Source organism: Embiotoca jacksoni, unplaced genomic scaffold (assembly GCF_022577435.1).
Source record: "Embiotoca jacksoni isolate LCO1_2020_lvr unplaced genomic scaffold, fEmbJac1.0.p SCAF_19, whole genome shotgun sequence".
Classification (NCBI taxonomy): Eukaryota; Metazoa; Chordata; class Actinopteri; family Embiotocidae; genus Embiotoca; species Embiotoca jacksoni.
In genome coordinates, this window is record NW_027185329.1 from 1,225,274 (window position 1) to 1,241,043 (window position 15,770).

At 45.2% G+C, this 15,770-nt stretch overlaps 1 protein-coding gene across 2 annotated transcripts in view; it reads left to right on the forward strand.

Moving 5' to 3' along the window:
- Nucleotides 1–15,770, forward strand: part of phactr1 (phosphatase and actin regulator 1) — a 26,739-nt gene continuing 10,969 nt past the window's right edge. Inside the window, exon 1 of one of the 2 annotated variants that reach the window (XM_069152950.1) lies at nt 1–240. In XM_069152950.1, coding sequence (XP_069009051.1) covers nt 129–240 — 112 coding nt within the window. In that variant the 5' untranslated portion in view covers nt 1–128. Of the gene's footprint in view, nt 241–12,633; nt 12,980–15,770 lie in introns of those variants that run through there. The other variant, XM_069152949.1, reaches the window with a different exon arrangement.

The following is a 15,770-nucleotide window of genomic DNA, read 5'->3' on the forward strand; positions in this document are numbered from 1 at the left end:
CCCCCCCCCCCCCCCCCCTCCTCCCTTACACCGTCTGCCCGGGCGGGTGCACGGAAGCGGCTGCAGCGGCGCCGAATCTCTCGCCAGTCCCGCCGGTCGCCAGTGGAAGCTGCCCCGGCTGGCCGAACATGGCGGCGGCCCCAGAGAAGGAGATGGACCGCAGGCCGATCCGGAGGGTCCGGTCCAAGAGCGACACGCCTTACATCAACGAGGCGCGGATCTCTCTGCACCTGGAGACAGGTAAAAAAAAAAAAAAGGCATGCCTTGCCAAAAGCGACCCGGAGGAGGCTCCGCTCCTCGTGTCTGGTGTTGCATTAGCGGTCCTCCACCGGGGTGGTGGAGGTGCTGGTGGTGTGTGTGTGTGTGTGTGTGTGTGTGTGGGGGGAGGAGGGGGGGGGGGGGGTGTTGGATATTGTAGTGAATCGCTTCCTCGCTCAGTGACAGTTCCCACGCAGCAGCATGACTTTGGGCTTTCATCGTGCAGGTCTCGCGGTTCCACCACCGGCTGCTCAGCTGCACCTTTAATGGGAATTCAAGCACATCCACGATGGATTGTTTAGATTTGCGTTTATTCCAATTGTGCAATGCTCTGTGCGACGTATATAGCAAGAAACCAATTACCCCCCCCCCCCCCCACACACACACACACACACACACACACCACCACCACCACCACCACCCGGAGGACGATTGATTGCTCCACATTGCTCCAACCAGACTCCGCCTCGATGGTCGGCTGCAGTGAAACATGTTGTGTGAACTTGCTGCCTGCGGCTCGACTCCATTTAAAATGCAGCTTGTTTTATTCATGCTTTTTTCTTTGCAGAAGGGTTGAAGGGAAATGGATGGATCCTCAGCCTCAGTGTTTGTCTGCTCCTTAAAACTGAAGGATGAGGGGGGGGGGGGGTAACTTATTGTTTCCTTTGTTGCCATGGTCACGACGGTACGCTGGCACGAAGCCTGAAATGTGTGTTCACAGCTCGGATCTGTGCTCGTTTTCTTGGTGCTTCTTGATTTTTACTTTGATTATTTATTTATTTTTTTATCTCCCTGTGAAACATCCCCCAGGAGGGGAGGGAGGGGGGGGGAGGGAGGGAGGCTCTGTGATGCCACATCAGTGCGGAGCTGTCCACTGTCCCTCGGTGCTGAAAACAAAAAACAATGCCACCGAGCAGAACATCAGCAGCGGAACCGAACCTGCAGGATTTGCACGTGGAAATCAGTCATGATCATCACATGACATGAATGAGAGGATTTATATTTATTATGTATTATTTATTTATTTTAAATGGGCTCGTACTGCATCGACCCTCCCCCAGAATTGCCCGATGTGACAAATCCCAGTCACATGGTTGTGTGTGTGTGTGTGTGTGTGTGTGTGTGTGTGTGTGTGTGTGTGCAGTCTTGGCTAGACTGTATATTTTCCATTTCAGACAACTCTGTAGATTTCTGCCTGTAACATTGATGAAATCAGTTTTTTTTTTCTGTCCTCGTTTTTATTTGGAATTTTTTTTTTTTTTTTTTGCCTCAAGCTCAGAAATACATATAAAAACAAAACAGTCATTACATATATCTTAACGAGATCAGGAACTACTCACACACTTGCCCTGTGATATGCCCCTCCTCCTTTTTTTTTAGACCTTTATGACTCATGGTGTTTTCACTTCACATCCACCTACTCCTAATCTCTCTCAACACTCTTCCTCTCCATTTTGTTTCCCCCCCCCCCCCCCCACTAAGAGCGCCACCTCCTTCGCCGCCAGATTAGCCGAGTATGAATACCACTATTTATTTATTTATTTATCTTTTTCTTGGAGCTTTTTGTCTCGGTGGGGGAGAGGGGGGAGGGGGGGGTTGCTGTTAGCTGCACACAGAGCGAGGCATCGTCCATGAATCCAGCGGGCACTGCCAGCTCAGATTTTTTTTCTTCACACACACACCTCCCCCCCCACCCCCCGGCCTGGTTCCCCCCCCCCCCCACCCACCGATATCGTCCCCCCCTTAATCTCATTTCTTGTCCTGTCACCGCTGAAGCCATCTGCCCACCGACTCTCTCTCTCCTCCTTTCCACTTCATGTTTGAGTGTTTTTTTCTGCGTAAATCCGTCGTTTGATGTCGACGCGTGACGAGACGCTTCCTTCCTGCCGATCGAAGGCGCCGCGACGCTCGGTGTGCAAGTTATCGCGAGTCATCGGGCCTTTTAGTAAACAAGAGTTTATCGCCGTGGCTTTTTCCAGACGGTTTGGTTCAGTTCAGTCGGTTTGTCTGAAATCAGTATTTTTTGTGGGGAGAGATCGGCTCCAGTTCACGTCCTCGTTTCTCCTCAAGTAGCTTTAAAGTTAGAAACAAACACTTTACTGGAGTTTGATTGAACAAAACACACAAAAAATAAAAAATAAGTGTGATTTAGCGCCTCAAAACCTTTCCCAGGGAGGTGGTTGTGGTCTCCAAAACCTTAATCGCACTTTTTTTTAAATTTCTTTTTTAGCTAAATCGAATCAAACGTCCCAACGAAAGCGTTCCGAAAAAACCCCGTTTCGATTCGCTTTGGGGGAAGTTGCTGTCAAACAACGTGTCGTCTTGCAGATGGTGTTCGATCGGAACACTCTCGCATCAAGTTGGAGGCAAGCGACGCAGGATTGTCAAAGCTGCATCGAAGTCTCTCGAATTTTGTCAGACAAACAGTTCGGATGTATTTACGGCCTTCGGACTTTAATGTTTCGGCAAACATTTGCAACATAAGCATTTATTCGAGTTGTGTTTGATGGATTTAAATACTCTCTTTAAATACTTTCTTGACGACTTCCAGGCGCATTACTGCCCCCTTCTGACGGGAGTAGCGCATTACAACCAGGAAGATCGATAGTCGCACATGCTAATAGATTTTTTTTTTAAATATTATTAAGACTATTCAAATGTTCGAATTTCATGTCCCATCCCTAATAAAAATCCTACTATGACTAGCCAGCGTATCGTGATTAATATCGTTCATTCATAGCAAACGGCGGTACGGTGGATCTCGCTTTGACAAAACCACAAACTGTAATCTTTTTTTTATTTTTTTTTTTATAACAGTTTTATTAAACCAGAACCATTTTCACCGCCTTTTTTTTGGACCTTCAGGTCTGGTTTCCATCGTCTTGGAGGTCCAGTCCAGATCTCCGTCAGCTCAGTGAGAGCTTAAACACTGTTCGCCACGCTCTCATTCAAAACAGAGAGAGAGCTAACACCGAACCTGAATGAAAGGCCCGAGACAGAGAGGAGCTTAAATTAGAAGAGGGGAGGGGGAGGAGGAGGAGGAGGAAGATGAGGAGGAGGAGGAGGAAGATGAGGAGGAGAAGGAGGAAGAGGAGGAGGAGGGCAGGATTGTTGCACGGTGGAATAAAGAAGCCGAGTTGGCCGACGTCCAGAGAAAACGGTGAGAACGGTGCTCACACGAACCTCCTCATGCGCACACACACACACACACTCACACACACCACACACACACACACACACACACACACACACACACACACACACACACACACACACACACACACACACACACATCAGCAGCAGCTCAGTGCCAGGCCTACCTGTGCAGAATACAAAAGCAGGGAAGGGAACATTTTAAAAATGCAAAGGAGCACTTTTCTCCCACCGCACAAAAAAAAAACAAAAAAAACCTTCCCTCTTCCTCCGGCTGACACGTGAGGCGTCGTCCATTCAGCTCAGACAAGCCGGCCATTGTGCCGATGAGACTCACACCCGACTTCACGATTGTGTGAAGGTCTCTCAGCTGGTGTGATGTCAGTGTTCAGGAGTGTAACCCCCCCCCCCCCCTCCTCCTCCTCCTCCCTCCTTGTGCTGCAGATTGTCCCGCTGTGAGGCTCCGTGGTTTAAGTGGGCTGTTTTCTTTTATGATTTAATAAGTGGTTGTAACACGTCGGGTAAATGCTGGCTGGAGTTTTCATGGGTTTTTTTTAACTTCTGGACTTGAAACAATCACTTGATTAATTGATTGACTTAGAAATAATTGACAAATATGTGCAGAAAATGAATTATGGGTGTTTGTTCTTGATATATATATATTATTATAATCAAATTGGTGTTTTTACTGACAAATCAAGCAAATTGAAGGATGTCACACACAAAAGAAATATATCTTATATATTTTTTTGTCTAACAATTTATAGATAATGTAGATTAAAACTGCCGAGCCTCAGCCGAGGAGTCGTGAGGCCAAACTCGACGATGCACCTGTGAAGAAAGTTGCTGACTCGGCAACACTCTCACATCTTTGCTGTGTCTGTGTTTTGTGCGTTTGTTGTGTCCGTGCGAGCGACTTGTGGGTTTAATTTAGAGTTTAATTGGTGACGATGTGTTGTTGTTCTGTCGTGTTGCGTCATTTTAAAACTAGAAAAGAGTTCATCAGCAGTGAAAAGTGCATAATTCAAAAAGTGCTGCTGGATTTGTCAGAACTTGCTGCTGATTGGTTGGTTGATGTTAATACTTGTAGTTCATTTCAGTTTTAATCATAATGTCGTTTTTTTTTTTTTTTTTTAGGTTTTGAGATGTTTTTACTGCGTTTAATTTGGTTTTGCAGAACTGATACCAAAAACCTGTCAATCATAACACAGCAGTTGATACTCAGCCTGAAGGATGTAACACACAATTAATGCAGTGGAACACTTATTATTGTTCGGTTCTCCAGACTTTGTACCATCAGGAAACATCGCTGCCTATTAAACCTCACAAAGAGGAAATACAAATGTTTTTCGGAGTATTTGATGCATCCTTTCTCTGATCTTTCCGTAGCCGTCTCATCACCATTTTAATTTATGTAAATTTCTTGCGCTGTGGGATGAATACTCAACAACAATGAGCAGCACACTCAAAAATCAAGTGCATTTAATATGTATTGTGATTTTATTACATAATACAATACCGCTTTCTAACAAGGCGTCTTTCATAAAAGTTGTGGAAGTTGAGGATGAGTGTCAAGAGGAGACGGTGAAGCACACAGACCCCGAACCAAACCACTCCTTAACCTTTAATATCTTTAAAAAAAAAAATGGATTCAAGTTCAACAAATAATTAGTTTAAGTGTCTTTTTTTATTGTGAGAGAGAACTTTTATAGTTTCTTGAGTCTGAGAAGCAGACTGGACATAAAAGTGTTCGTAGCTTCCGGGTCTGAAAAGTGAGGTCCAATGTGGATGCAATACCACCGAGGGCCACTAGAGGTCGGCTCCAAAAAGAATCCGTCGGGCCTGTACTGCTGTCAGGTTTCTGTTAGATGGGCGGGGCATAATGTCCTCAGGCTCGCTTCCCCCCCCCCCCCCATCTCATCCAAATATGGTCACTTCCTGCTCCGAACTCCCAAGATAGGATGGTGACGGCTGAAATAGCGAAATCACGGCTTCAGAGCGAGATCAATCAGACCGATTTGTCAGCTACTGGCTTTTCACAGATATTTGTACGTTGGCAGATTCAAAAAAATAATTGCCCCCCTCCCCCCTCCCCTGTGGTAGTTTTAAACGTGACCCTTTGTGGTTCAGCTCCGGCACTTTAAAAAAAAGAACCCAAAAAAAACAAACCGCAGAAGGAAATAAGAGATTTGAGGATTTTTTTGTATTTTTATTTCTTTAATTGTGTGCAGTCGGTATTGGTTGAAGGCCACCTATCTAAACAGATGAGCTGCATACAGGAGAGACGGGTGACTCATATTCCTGTGATATGCCAAGTCTCACATTCACACGTTCACACACACACACACACACACACACACACACACACACACACACACACACACACACACTCTCCTACAGGCTCTGCTGTTCTGTCACTTTAAATTAATTCAGCACATAGCGGGTCCAGTCGGACGGAGGAGGGGGGAAAGGGGGAGGAAGGGGGGGAGGGTGTGTGAGGAGGCTTTTGAACAGTGAATGGCAGCGAGAGAGAAGATGAAGAAGAAGAAGAAGATGAAGAAACATCGAACTCTGCGTTGCCTTTGAACTCGCAGACTTCCTTTGTCCTTCTCCATCACATCACACATTATTTAGAGACGATCCGCCGACACATTTCCAGACAGAAGACGAGACACAGGAGCTCCGCGTTGTCACGAGGAAGCCTCCAAACTCCCGTTTTGGTGTTCGGTGCACTGAATGAATCGCGTTACAGAAATTCAACCACGTCAACCAAACCAACAGATCTGGAAATCTAAAGTTTCCTCACGTGTTTTTCTTTTCCTCGGCGTGAAGGCGTCTTTATGTTTATCGGTATCACACATCAGTCAGATGTGACCTGACGACGTGTCGATGAAATAATCAGCATCGTGATAAAATAACTTTCTCCATAATAAACTATTTTATTTAGCTTTATTGTCATTTTATCAGGAGGACAAAAAAAAAGAAGCAAATTACTGTTTGAGTCTCGGTTAAGATGAACATCTGGGGAGTGAAGTCGTGGAAGAGTGTCGCTCCTCATAGATCCAAGAGCCGTTGGAGGAAGTCCTCCCTGTTTGCATGTGCACACGACAGGAACTGAACCAGAAAGACGGTGACGGTTAATATCCCGACCCGAGGATTCGTTACAGCTGTTCTCGAACCGATAACGTCACCGTCGGTTGACGCTTGTTTGACGCCGACGCCCCCTAGTGGCCCCTCGAGGCTGTTTCCCCACCGGTGTCTGTCGCCGCTGTCGGAGTGAATCTCCGTCATTAAAGTCGACGCTGTCTGTCTCAGCGGCGTCCCAGAAGCGTCTTGATCCGCTAAAGATAGGTTTCTGTATGTCTCGCGGTAATCTCCAGTAGAGCAGATCGGCCCGGCTGCTGGCTGCAGCAATATCCACAAAACGGACAAAAAAGAGGCCGTTTTACAACGTTTACCTGCGATAGAAGCACAGAAATCAAGGAAACACGACCAAATAAGGAAGTAGGACAAAAGGGGAAGACAACATGTGACGTGACGGACACACCTTCAGTCGTACTGCAGTTTAAGACGACAGTTTTACCTGCAAAGCTCCGGGACCCCGAAAGCAGCGTGTTCTTCTTCTCCTCATGTTCTTTGATGGCGGCTGGCGGGAAGCTTTTTAGGCGCGTTACCGCCACCTTCTGACGGGAGTAACGCATTACAACACAGGTGCCGGTTAAAAAGAAAATTGATTTTCTAGATTATAACGACCCTTCGAAGATTCGTGCTCCCTCGTAGGAACCAGGATGAGGAACATCCGAGGTGCCTCTGTCACATGCCTGCTGCTAGTTTTGTCTCCTTTTGTGTGGGTTCATCCTCTGGAGACGTCTGTTTGCTCCACCTGACTGCTTCTCAGTGGAGGAGGTTCAGGATAGCGAGCAGTGAACCGGGCGGAGCTAATTATCTTTACAAAAACACTGCATGTTAAGTCTCTTCCATCCTCAGTACTCAGGATGCTGCCAAATGACACCCAGAGGTGTGTGTGTGTGTGTGTGTGTGTGTGTGCGTGTGCGTGTGCGTGCGTGTGTGTTGTCACCTTCAGGTGAACGTCTTAATCAGAGCCGTTAGCGGCTGCTGGGTGAAGGTGGAGGTTGAAGCGAGGCGGGGGGAGTGATGGAGATGAAATGACGGAGGAGGACGGTTTTAGACTCCCGACAGCAGGCCTCCACCTTAAACGCGTCTCGGCGGCGGAGCGGCACATTAATTTTGCACACCGAGTCTGTCCTCGGGATCGTAGTCTCGGCTCGCGGACCAAATTAGCAGCGGCGGCATCATCAAAGGACGGCGGATGATTCATATTTTTTTCCCCGTGGTGGAGACAGAAGGCCAGATGGGACGAGGAGGTGATAGACGGTCATCAGGAGGTTATTTAACTGTCACAGTGTGAAGAGCTCGATTAAAGGGTCAGTTCACCAAATATATATGACATCACAAATTCCCGCTGCATCGTGACAACGAGAACAAATATAGAGACGGAGTCATAAAGAACCATCTTCAGTGCCGAGGAGATGAAGCAGCAGCAGATGGTGCGGCTGCCTCGGGGGTCCCGATCTCAACATCAAGCGGTCCGTCCGGGAACGAACACGTTTGAAAAAAAAAAACTCCACAGAGGAACTTTGCACGAGATAAAAATAAATATTTGAGCAAAAGTTTCATTGGTTTAGGAAAAGTCCAAAAGCAGTTTTCGGGTTGAAAGAAGTCCTGAAAGAAAACTGTACTCACTCTTTGTTTCTAGAGAACAAATTTGTCTCAAAGGTTTTTTTCTAGTCTGCAGAGCGTCCAAAAAACTTTTGTCCTGATTGAAATAAGGGAAAAATAAATCAACGAACAACAAAATAATGGAAATTTAAAAAAAGGATCCATTGATCAGGACAGAAAAACGTCAAATATTTGCAGCTTCTCAAACATCTTCTAACCCCTCAAATGGCTCATTATTAGTTTTAAAGTGGTTTTTTTTTAAATTTTTATTAAACTTCTCAGCATTTATTGTAATGAATGAAATAATAATAATAAAAAAAGAGTGATAAGTGGAGTAAAAACAAACTGTAAATTTAATAACTTCAAAATGATAATGCTGCCGTGTCGCTGAATTATAATCTCCTCCAGAGGACTTCATGTATAAGCGTACATGCAGAAGATATTTTAGTGAACTGGCTCTTTATCGAATTACATTATTTGTTAAATAAAATTGGCTAAATTTAGCTGGAAGGCGTTTGTTTAAAAGCCCGTTTGACCTGCAAGCAGCGCGGCCGGCGTCGGCGTTGCTATCAGTCGCTGCGTTTTTCATTTGGGAGACGCAGACACATGACCTCCGCCCCCCCGATCAATAACCAGTACCATCCCAATTCTCCTTCTTAAACATTATTTACACAGCGATATTTAAACTGAAGCTGCAAAGGGAGATCATGAAGAGATGAAATATGTGTAGGAGTCGTTGGGAGAGTGTTTGATCTCTAGAGGCTTTTCTGGGAGGTCGTTGAGATCGATGTTCAGTCCGAACATGAACAGCGAGGTAGAAAACAAACCGCAGTGAGAGGACAGGAAGTCAGTAAGAACCACAACAAACATACACTCGGTGACTCTTTGATTTATTTCTACTCCTCGGGGAGTTTGTTAACAAGATTCAGAGTCCGAGTGTGTCGGAGTCGACCGGCAGTGACGTCACCCGTCGCTTTGTGAACGTCCGTTACGAAGCCTCGAGGTCGGATTTTTTCCGTCACCATCTTTGCTCGTTTGGAGCGGCTTGGAGCAGGAAGTGACCATATTTGGACAAGCTGGGGGGGAGGTGTGAGCGAGTGGTGGGTCTGATTGGAAACCTGACGATACTACGTCCCGCCCACCGATAGCTGTAACCTGACTGCACCACAGGCCTGTCAATCAAACAGACAACTGAATGGGAGTCTATGGAGCCTGAGGCTTTTTGGAGCCGACCTCTAGTGGCACTCGCTGGTATTGCAGCTTTTAGACACTTCCGCATCATTTTTCCGCCTCGTCAGCTACGTCCGCTTCCACATACAGTCTGTGGTTGGAGTGTTTGTCGGGTAGTCGTGGAGATGTCACAGCACAGGCCACTGATGAGAAACTGAATCTGTGTGACTGACGGCTGCGTGGTGAGCTGAGACGCTGAATAGATGCTGGTGGACGTCTCGGTTTTCAGCTCGATGTCTCGCCGATAGCAAATATGACACGCCGAGGACACGTGTGACGTGACGGGAACAGCTAGTGGTCCGAGTGTGTATTTTCACTGTCTGCAGATGTAACCTTTAAAACCTTGGTGCCCCCCCGCTGAGCCCCTCGTCTGAAGGAAAGCGTCCTCCACCCACTTCTGATCCATCACTTCCAATGCTTTTGTTTTTTTTAATGCGGTTTGAAGACCCGCCAATATTTAATGTTTTCTTTTTCAGTGGTTTTGATGGTGGGTGGAAGATGAATAACCACATTTATTTATAGTTATATTTATGGAACGACATCAGTTCATCACAGAAAAACACTGCAGTTTAATGAACATGTCGACATCAGCGGTCTCCAACCGGCAGCTACCAGTCGCTGACCTCCCGTTTCTGAAGTTCGAATAATATGCAGTGTTTTCGACACGTAGCTTTACTTAGATATTTTCAGCATTTTTTATTTATTCATTTATTTTTTAACCTGTCTGAGAGAACGACGCTGTCAAAGCGATAGTTGTCCCCTCGTCTGCTCCGTGCTGTCTCTGCAGCAAAGGTTTAAGCTCCGCCCACCGTGAGACACACAGATCAGAGGACAGAAACACAGCAGAGGTTTAAGCTCCGCCCACTGAGACACAGATCAGAGGACAGAAACACAGCAGAGGTTTAAGCTCCGCCCACCGTGAGACACACAGATCAGAGGACAGAAACACAGCAGAGGTTTAAGCTCCGCCCACTGAGACACAGATCAGAGGACAGAAACACAGCAGAGGTTTAAGCTCCGCCCACCGTGAGACACACAGATCAGAGGACAGAAACACAGCAGAGGTTTAAGCTCCGCCCACCGTGAGACACACAGATCAGAGGACAGAGATTTTAAGGTAAATAAACTTTGAATGTTGAAAAAAAAACAACCATAAAGCAGTCAAATTTCTCAGTTTTAATGTTTCAAGCTTTTGAATTTCCAGTTGTCTGTCTTTCCTTGTTATTGAGAGCAGAGCTGGAGGTCCTGATGCTTCATTAAAAAGGATTCAGCGTTCGTTCCAGACTGGAGGCTTGTTCTCTTAATTGTTTTGCCTTTCATCTTGTGATGCACCACCTTGTTCTTCTGGATTTGAAAAAGCCTCCATGAGCCAGGAAAAATAAAACGCAGCTTTTGATCTCAGCGTTACGGAAAAAATACGTGAGAGTCAACTGGCGCATGAAAGAAATATCTCTCGATGACTGGATTAGATAGACACCGGTCTGGTCTTATTATTGTGGTGTATTATTCTGTCACCGTTTTCACAAGTCCTTTTTTTACACCCATTTGTGGTAAATGAGCTCCGCCTGCTGGTGCAGGTTTGCAACAGCAGGTTTTGACCCTTTATTGGCCTCCACAAGAGAATATGCAAACTGTGTCTCTCAGCATGTTGACTCAGTTCCTCAGGCTTTAAAAAAGACACAAAAAAAATATCTTTTTTTTCCCTCCCCACCGATCTAAGAGGCTTTCCAAATTTAGCTTCTTTTCATGCTTTAAATCTTTGAATATGTTTTCTGTGCCGTATTTGTTATCCTGGTCCCCCCTCCTGTGCAGCTGCCTCAGCCGGGAAAAATATGTCAGGATTCATCAGTGAGTACAAAACACAGCTGTCAGAACGTAGCAGAGCGCCTCTCCACCGGCTTCCTGTAAAGTTCAGGGGGTTATTTTTAAGATCTTATTGATTTACCTTAATGGCTTGCAGTCCTGTACCTGGTGATATTCATGAGCTTTCAACCCCGGTGACTCTTGAGTGCCTTTAAAGTCAAATCCACAAATTTCAATGTCTTCTTTCATTTTTAAATGTTTTTAACCTTCCCTTTAAAAAAAACAAAAACATATTTGTGTAATTGTTTTACAAAGGGAAAAGCTGCTGTGTAAGATAGATAATGGTCTTTTTTTTTTTCTTTCTTTTTTTTTACTATTTACTATAATTGCTGTTTTTGCCTTTTTTTTTTTTTTAAAAGAACAAAAAAACTTTCGGAGAAAGGACAGATAATAATAAATACATACATACAAATACATAAAAAGGACAGTTAATGAGTGTAAAACCAAGACAGATTTATTATGAGTTCATTTCTGTGTGTAAAATGTAATTTATTTGAAGTCCCTCTGTTTTTATTCTCTAATTAAAAACACTGCATTCTCAATATCCCGGCGCTTCAACCTTATTGGTTAATGCCTCCGTCCAACGGCTCTGTGATTGGCCGACCAAAGCTGCGTCAAGCCACCGACCGGAAACCTACATTAACACCGGAAATGAAGTGGACCTTCAAAATAAGGTCAAGAGGGCCAAATGACACGCAGACTGACAGATTGTAGACTTAGTTTTAATCATTTATGTTGTCTTCTAAAAATTGTCCTCGTTTTATCTTTTACTCGCTGTGTTTGTAAAGCAAAATACGCATCGAAAACGCCGACCTCCGACCTCCAGTCCACAACAACTGCGTTTTTTTTTAAATTTATGTAATTCAATAATTGAAATATCCAAGTCGTCAGTTGTCTGTGCTGCATTTCTGTTTATATCTACACAAGAGAATATTTATATTTCTCATTTAAAGGCTCTTTGATCCAACAGCTCTTGTCGTAGGAAGAACATATATTTAAAACCAAAGATATATATATATATATATATATATATATATATATTTATATATATATATTGTTTTTTTTTCTAACCAAAGAGAGAGAAGTTAATGTTTCCAAGACAGCTGCTGAAAATTTTGCTTTTCAAGAAAGAAACTCTACTGTCCATTTCACAACGTTGGTCAATGTCAAATAAGTAGATAATGAAGAGGTCTATGCTGTGGCAAGAGGAAATATTTATTTACAACATATTTCTGCTTAAATATATTGTCGGGGTTGGGGTTTAGTCTGGTAAAGATTTGAAGGAATGTTTGTGGAATATCTGGGGCTTTTATTTTGTAATACGTCGCCGGAAGTGTGTCTTCAACGTGGCTGACTTGCGGGCAGTGGCCGGAGATACGAACCGTTTGAAAGTCCCTCCTCCGCCGGAGCAGAGGGCGAGAGGGTCCGGTCCAAAGCCGCGGTGCAAACATGGCGGGCCGCGGAGGCGACGTGATGTGTTCACGGTCCGGATCCCGGAGCGACGCCGCGACCTCGGAGGAGGAGAAGCCGAGGAAGAAGCGGAGAGCCTTCTGCCTGGCCGGGCTGAAGTCCCGCAACGGCGCCGGCGGGCAGCGGCCGGAGGAGCAGCGGCATCGGCAGCGACATCAGCCCGCCGGCAACCACAACAACAACGTGCCGTTCACGATCCACTGCCACATCGGAAAGGAGATCAAACACATCTGCAGCAACTGCCGGGGAGCCGAACCGCTGGACGGTGAGAGGAGTCTTTACTACCCGGGGGTGTTGGGGGTGTTGGGGGGGGATTACTGTCATCAGCCGGGGACCGCTCCCTGCCTGCCGGGGAAGAAGCTCCAGCATCAGCCCGGGTTGAACACATTCACTTGAACTGTGTACACATCTCACTGCTGTTTGAGAACCTGTTGTGTCCCTTTAAATAGTCTGGTACCAGCGTGTTGGTACCGGGTACCGGCGTGTTGGTACCGGGTACCAGTGTTGGTGTGTTCCATGTCATCAGCTTCTTCCATGTTTGTACCAGTGTTTTGGTACCGGGTACCAGTGTGTTGGTACCGGGTACCAGCGTGGGTGTTGGTACCGGGTACCAGTGTTGGTGTGTTTCATGTCATCAGCTTCTTCCATGTTTGTACCAGTGTTTTGGTACCGGGTACCAGTGTGTTGGTACCGGGTACCAGTGTTGGTGTGTTTCATGTCATCAGCTTCTTCCATGTTTGTACCAGTGTTGGTACCGGTACCAGTGTGTTGGTACTGGGTACTGGGTACCAGTGTGTTGGTACCGGTGTGTTGGTACCGGGCACCAGTGTTGGTGTGTTCCATGTCATCAGCTTCTTCCATGTTTGTACCAGTGTTTTGGTACCGGGTACCAGTGTGTTGGTACCGGGTACCAGCGTGGGTGTTGGTACCGGGTACCAGTGTTGGTGTGTTTCATGTCATCAGCTTCTTCCATGTTTGTACCAGTGTTGGTACCGGTACCAGTGTGTTGGTACCGGGTACCGGTGTGTTGGTACCGGGTACCGGTGTGTTGGTACCGGGTACCTGTTGGACAACTAATCGATGGAAAAAGGACCTAATTGACCTGAACCTTAACAAGGTCTGCCAGTAAAGATTATCGTCACTCTCTTCTTTTTGTATTTAAAACCATTATTTGTCTATAAAATGTAAAATTGATCCACAACTCAAATGATTTTCACTTCAGTGATAAAAAACAGAAAAACCTGCACTTTTGTTTTTTGCTTGAATAACGACTTGAACTAGTCGATCATAAACATTACTGCTGATTAAATTCCTGTCGATGAACTGATCAATACATGAAGCCGAGCCTGACTTCAATAATCAATATCTCATCTTAGAAATCTTCAGTCAATCCGCTTGAGCTTTTAATTTGAAAATCTCTCTCCAGTATAACTGATGGAGGTTGTCTTTTTTAAATTGTTAATTGGAAGGTTTTAATGAGGAAAGGACTTTAATGAATGGTCATATTAACTTCCATTTATGTCATATATTAATTATTTAGTTGATAAGAGTGTCAGAAATGTTTTTAAAAAGCTGCTTTCAAAGCATCAAATCTTCAACATTTAAGAATCCAGAGAGCGTTTGAAGTTTTAACTTAACAAGCAGCTTTAAAATATGAATCATGAAGTTGTAAATTTTCAGTCAACAGACTAATCAAGAAATCGGTTCCTACTTTGAGCTTTTATGGTTCATGTGACCGAACGGTTTCCTATCGACCGAATATTGATGCTTTAAAAATCGATTGCGTGTTCAAACCCCCAAAATTGAGAGTATTGATTAACTGCAGCTCATTTCTAATAATTAGACCATAAAACTCGACTAATTTAAACGTGAGTCGGCGTCGTCTCCCGGTCGGCCGACCTCGGTTGTTTTTCTGAGCTTGTTGTTGATTCGGTGTTTCGGAGGAGATATAACGGTGCCGGTCGCTGCTCCCACGACGACGCCGGCGGGGACGGGACACCTTTTATTGTGTTTACCGAGACGAAAGACGACGAGCCGGGACAGACGTCCGACGTCTAATTCGTGAGAGGAATAGATCTCCGAAAATGAAGACGCAGCATCCGCGTCAGGTTAAATCTTCACGGAGCTGCTTTTCCACCGACGACGACCGACTCAGCTTTTCGTAGACGTAAACGTGTTCGTAGCTTCGGGGTCTGAAAAGTGAGGCCGATGCAGAAAAGTACTTTGAAGTGAAATACCACAAATGGCCACTAGGGGGGGGCTCCTCCATAGACATTAATTAGATGTTAAGCCTCAGAAAGGGGTCTGTTTGATTTGATTGACTCCTATCAGGTTACTGCTATAAGTGGGCGGGGCATAATGTTCGCGGGTTCCCAATGGGATTGGAGTCAGATCCACCGCTGGCTCCTCCCCCCCAGCTCGTCCAAATATGGTCACTTCCGGCTCTAAAATAACAAGATGGTGTCACGGTTGGTTGCCGCTTTGCCTCTTTTCACTATTTTTAGTTTTCCGTTGTACAAACGTTGTGAACTGTACCTGGTAATATTATTTGGTTTCACCTCCATCGAAGGGGGGAGGGTTGTTGTTGTTGTTGTTGTTGTTGCTGCTGAGCAGCTGCAGATTTGAACCACCTCAAGGCCGACGTCGGCTCCCGACTGCAGCTGCTTTACTGGTTCACAGTCAGTTTGTTTTTCCATCATCCCGCCGCTGACATCCTTTATTTTCTTTATTTTTGGGCTCCTGCTCGCTGCAGCAGCTGCTGGTTCCGACTCGGCGAAAACAGATTTGTCAGAAACAAGCCTGTTTGTTTGCAGGATGTCTTCAAAAGAAAAAACTACTTCACACATTTTGAGATAAACAGTTGAACTGGGTTTGTGTTGCTTTCCTTTTTGGTTATTTTCTTATTTGTCATAATCATAAAGCATAATAGTGTTTTTTAAGATTCCAAATATGTATTTTTATGCTTTTATGATGATTTTCTCCGCCCAAAATATCATCTGTTGATCTTGAAATTAGCAAATTTGGGATGAAAAATCTTTAATATTTCCTAAAATGTA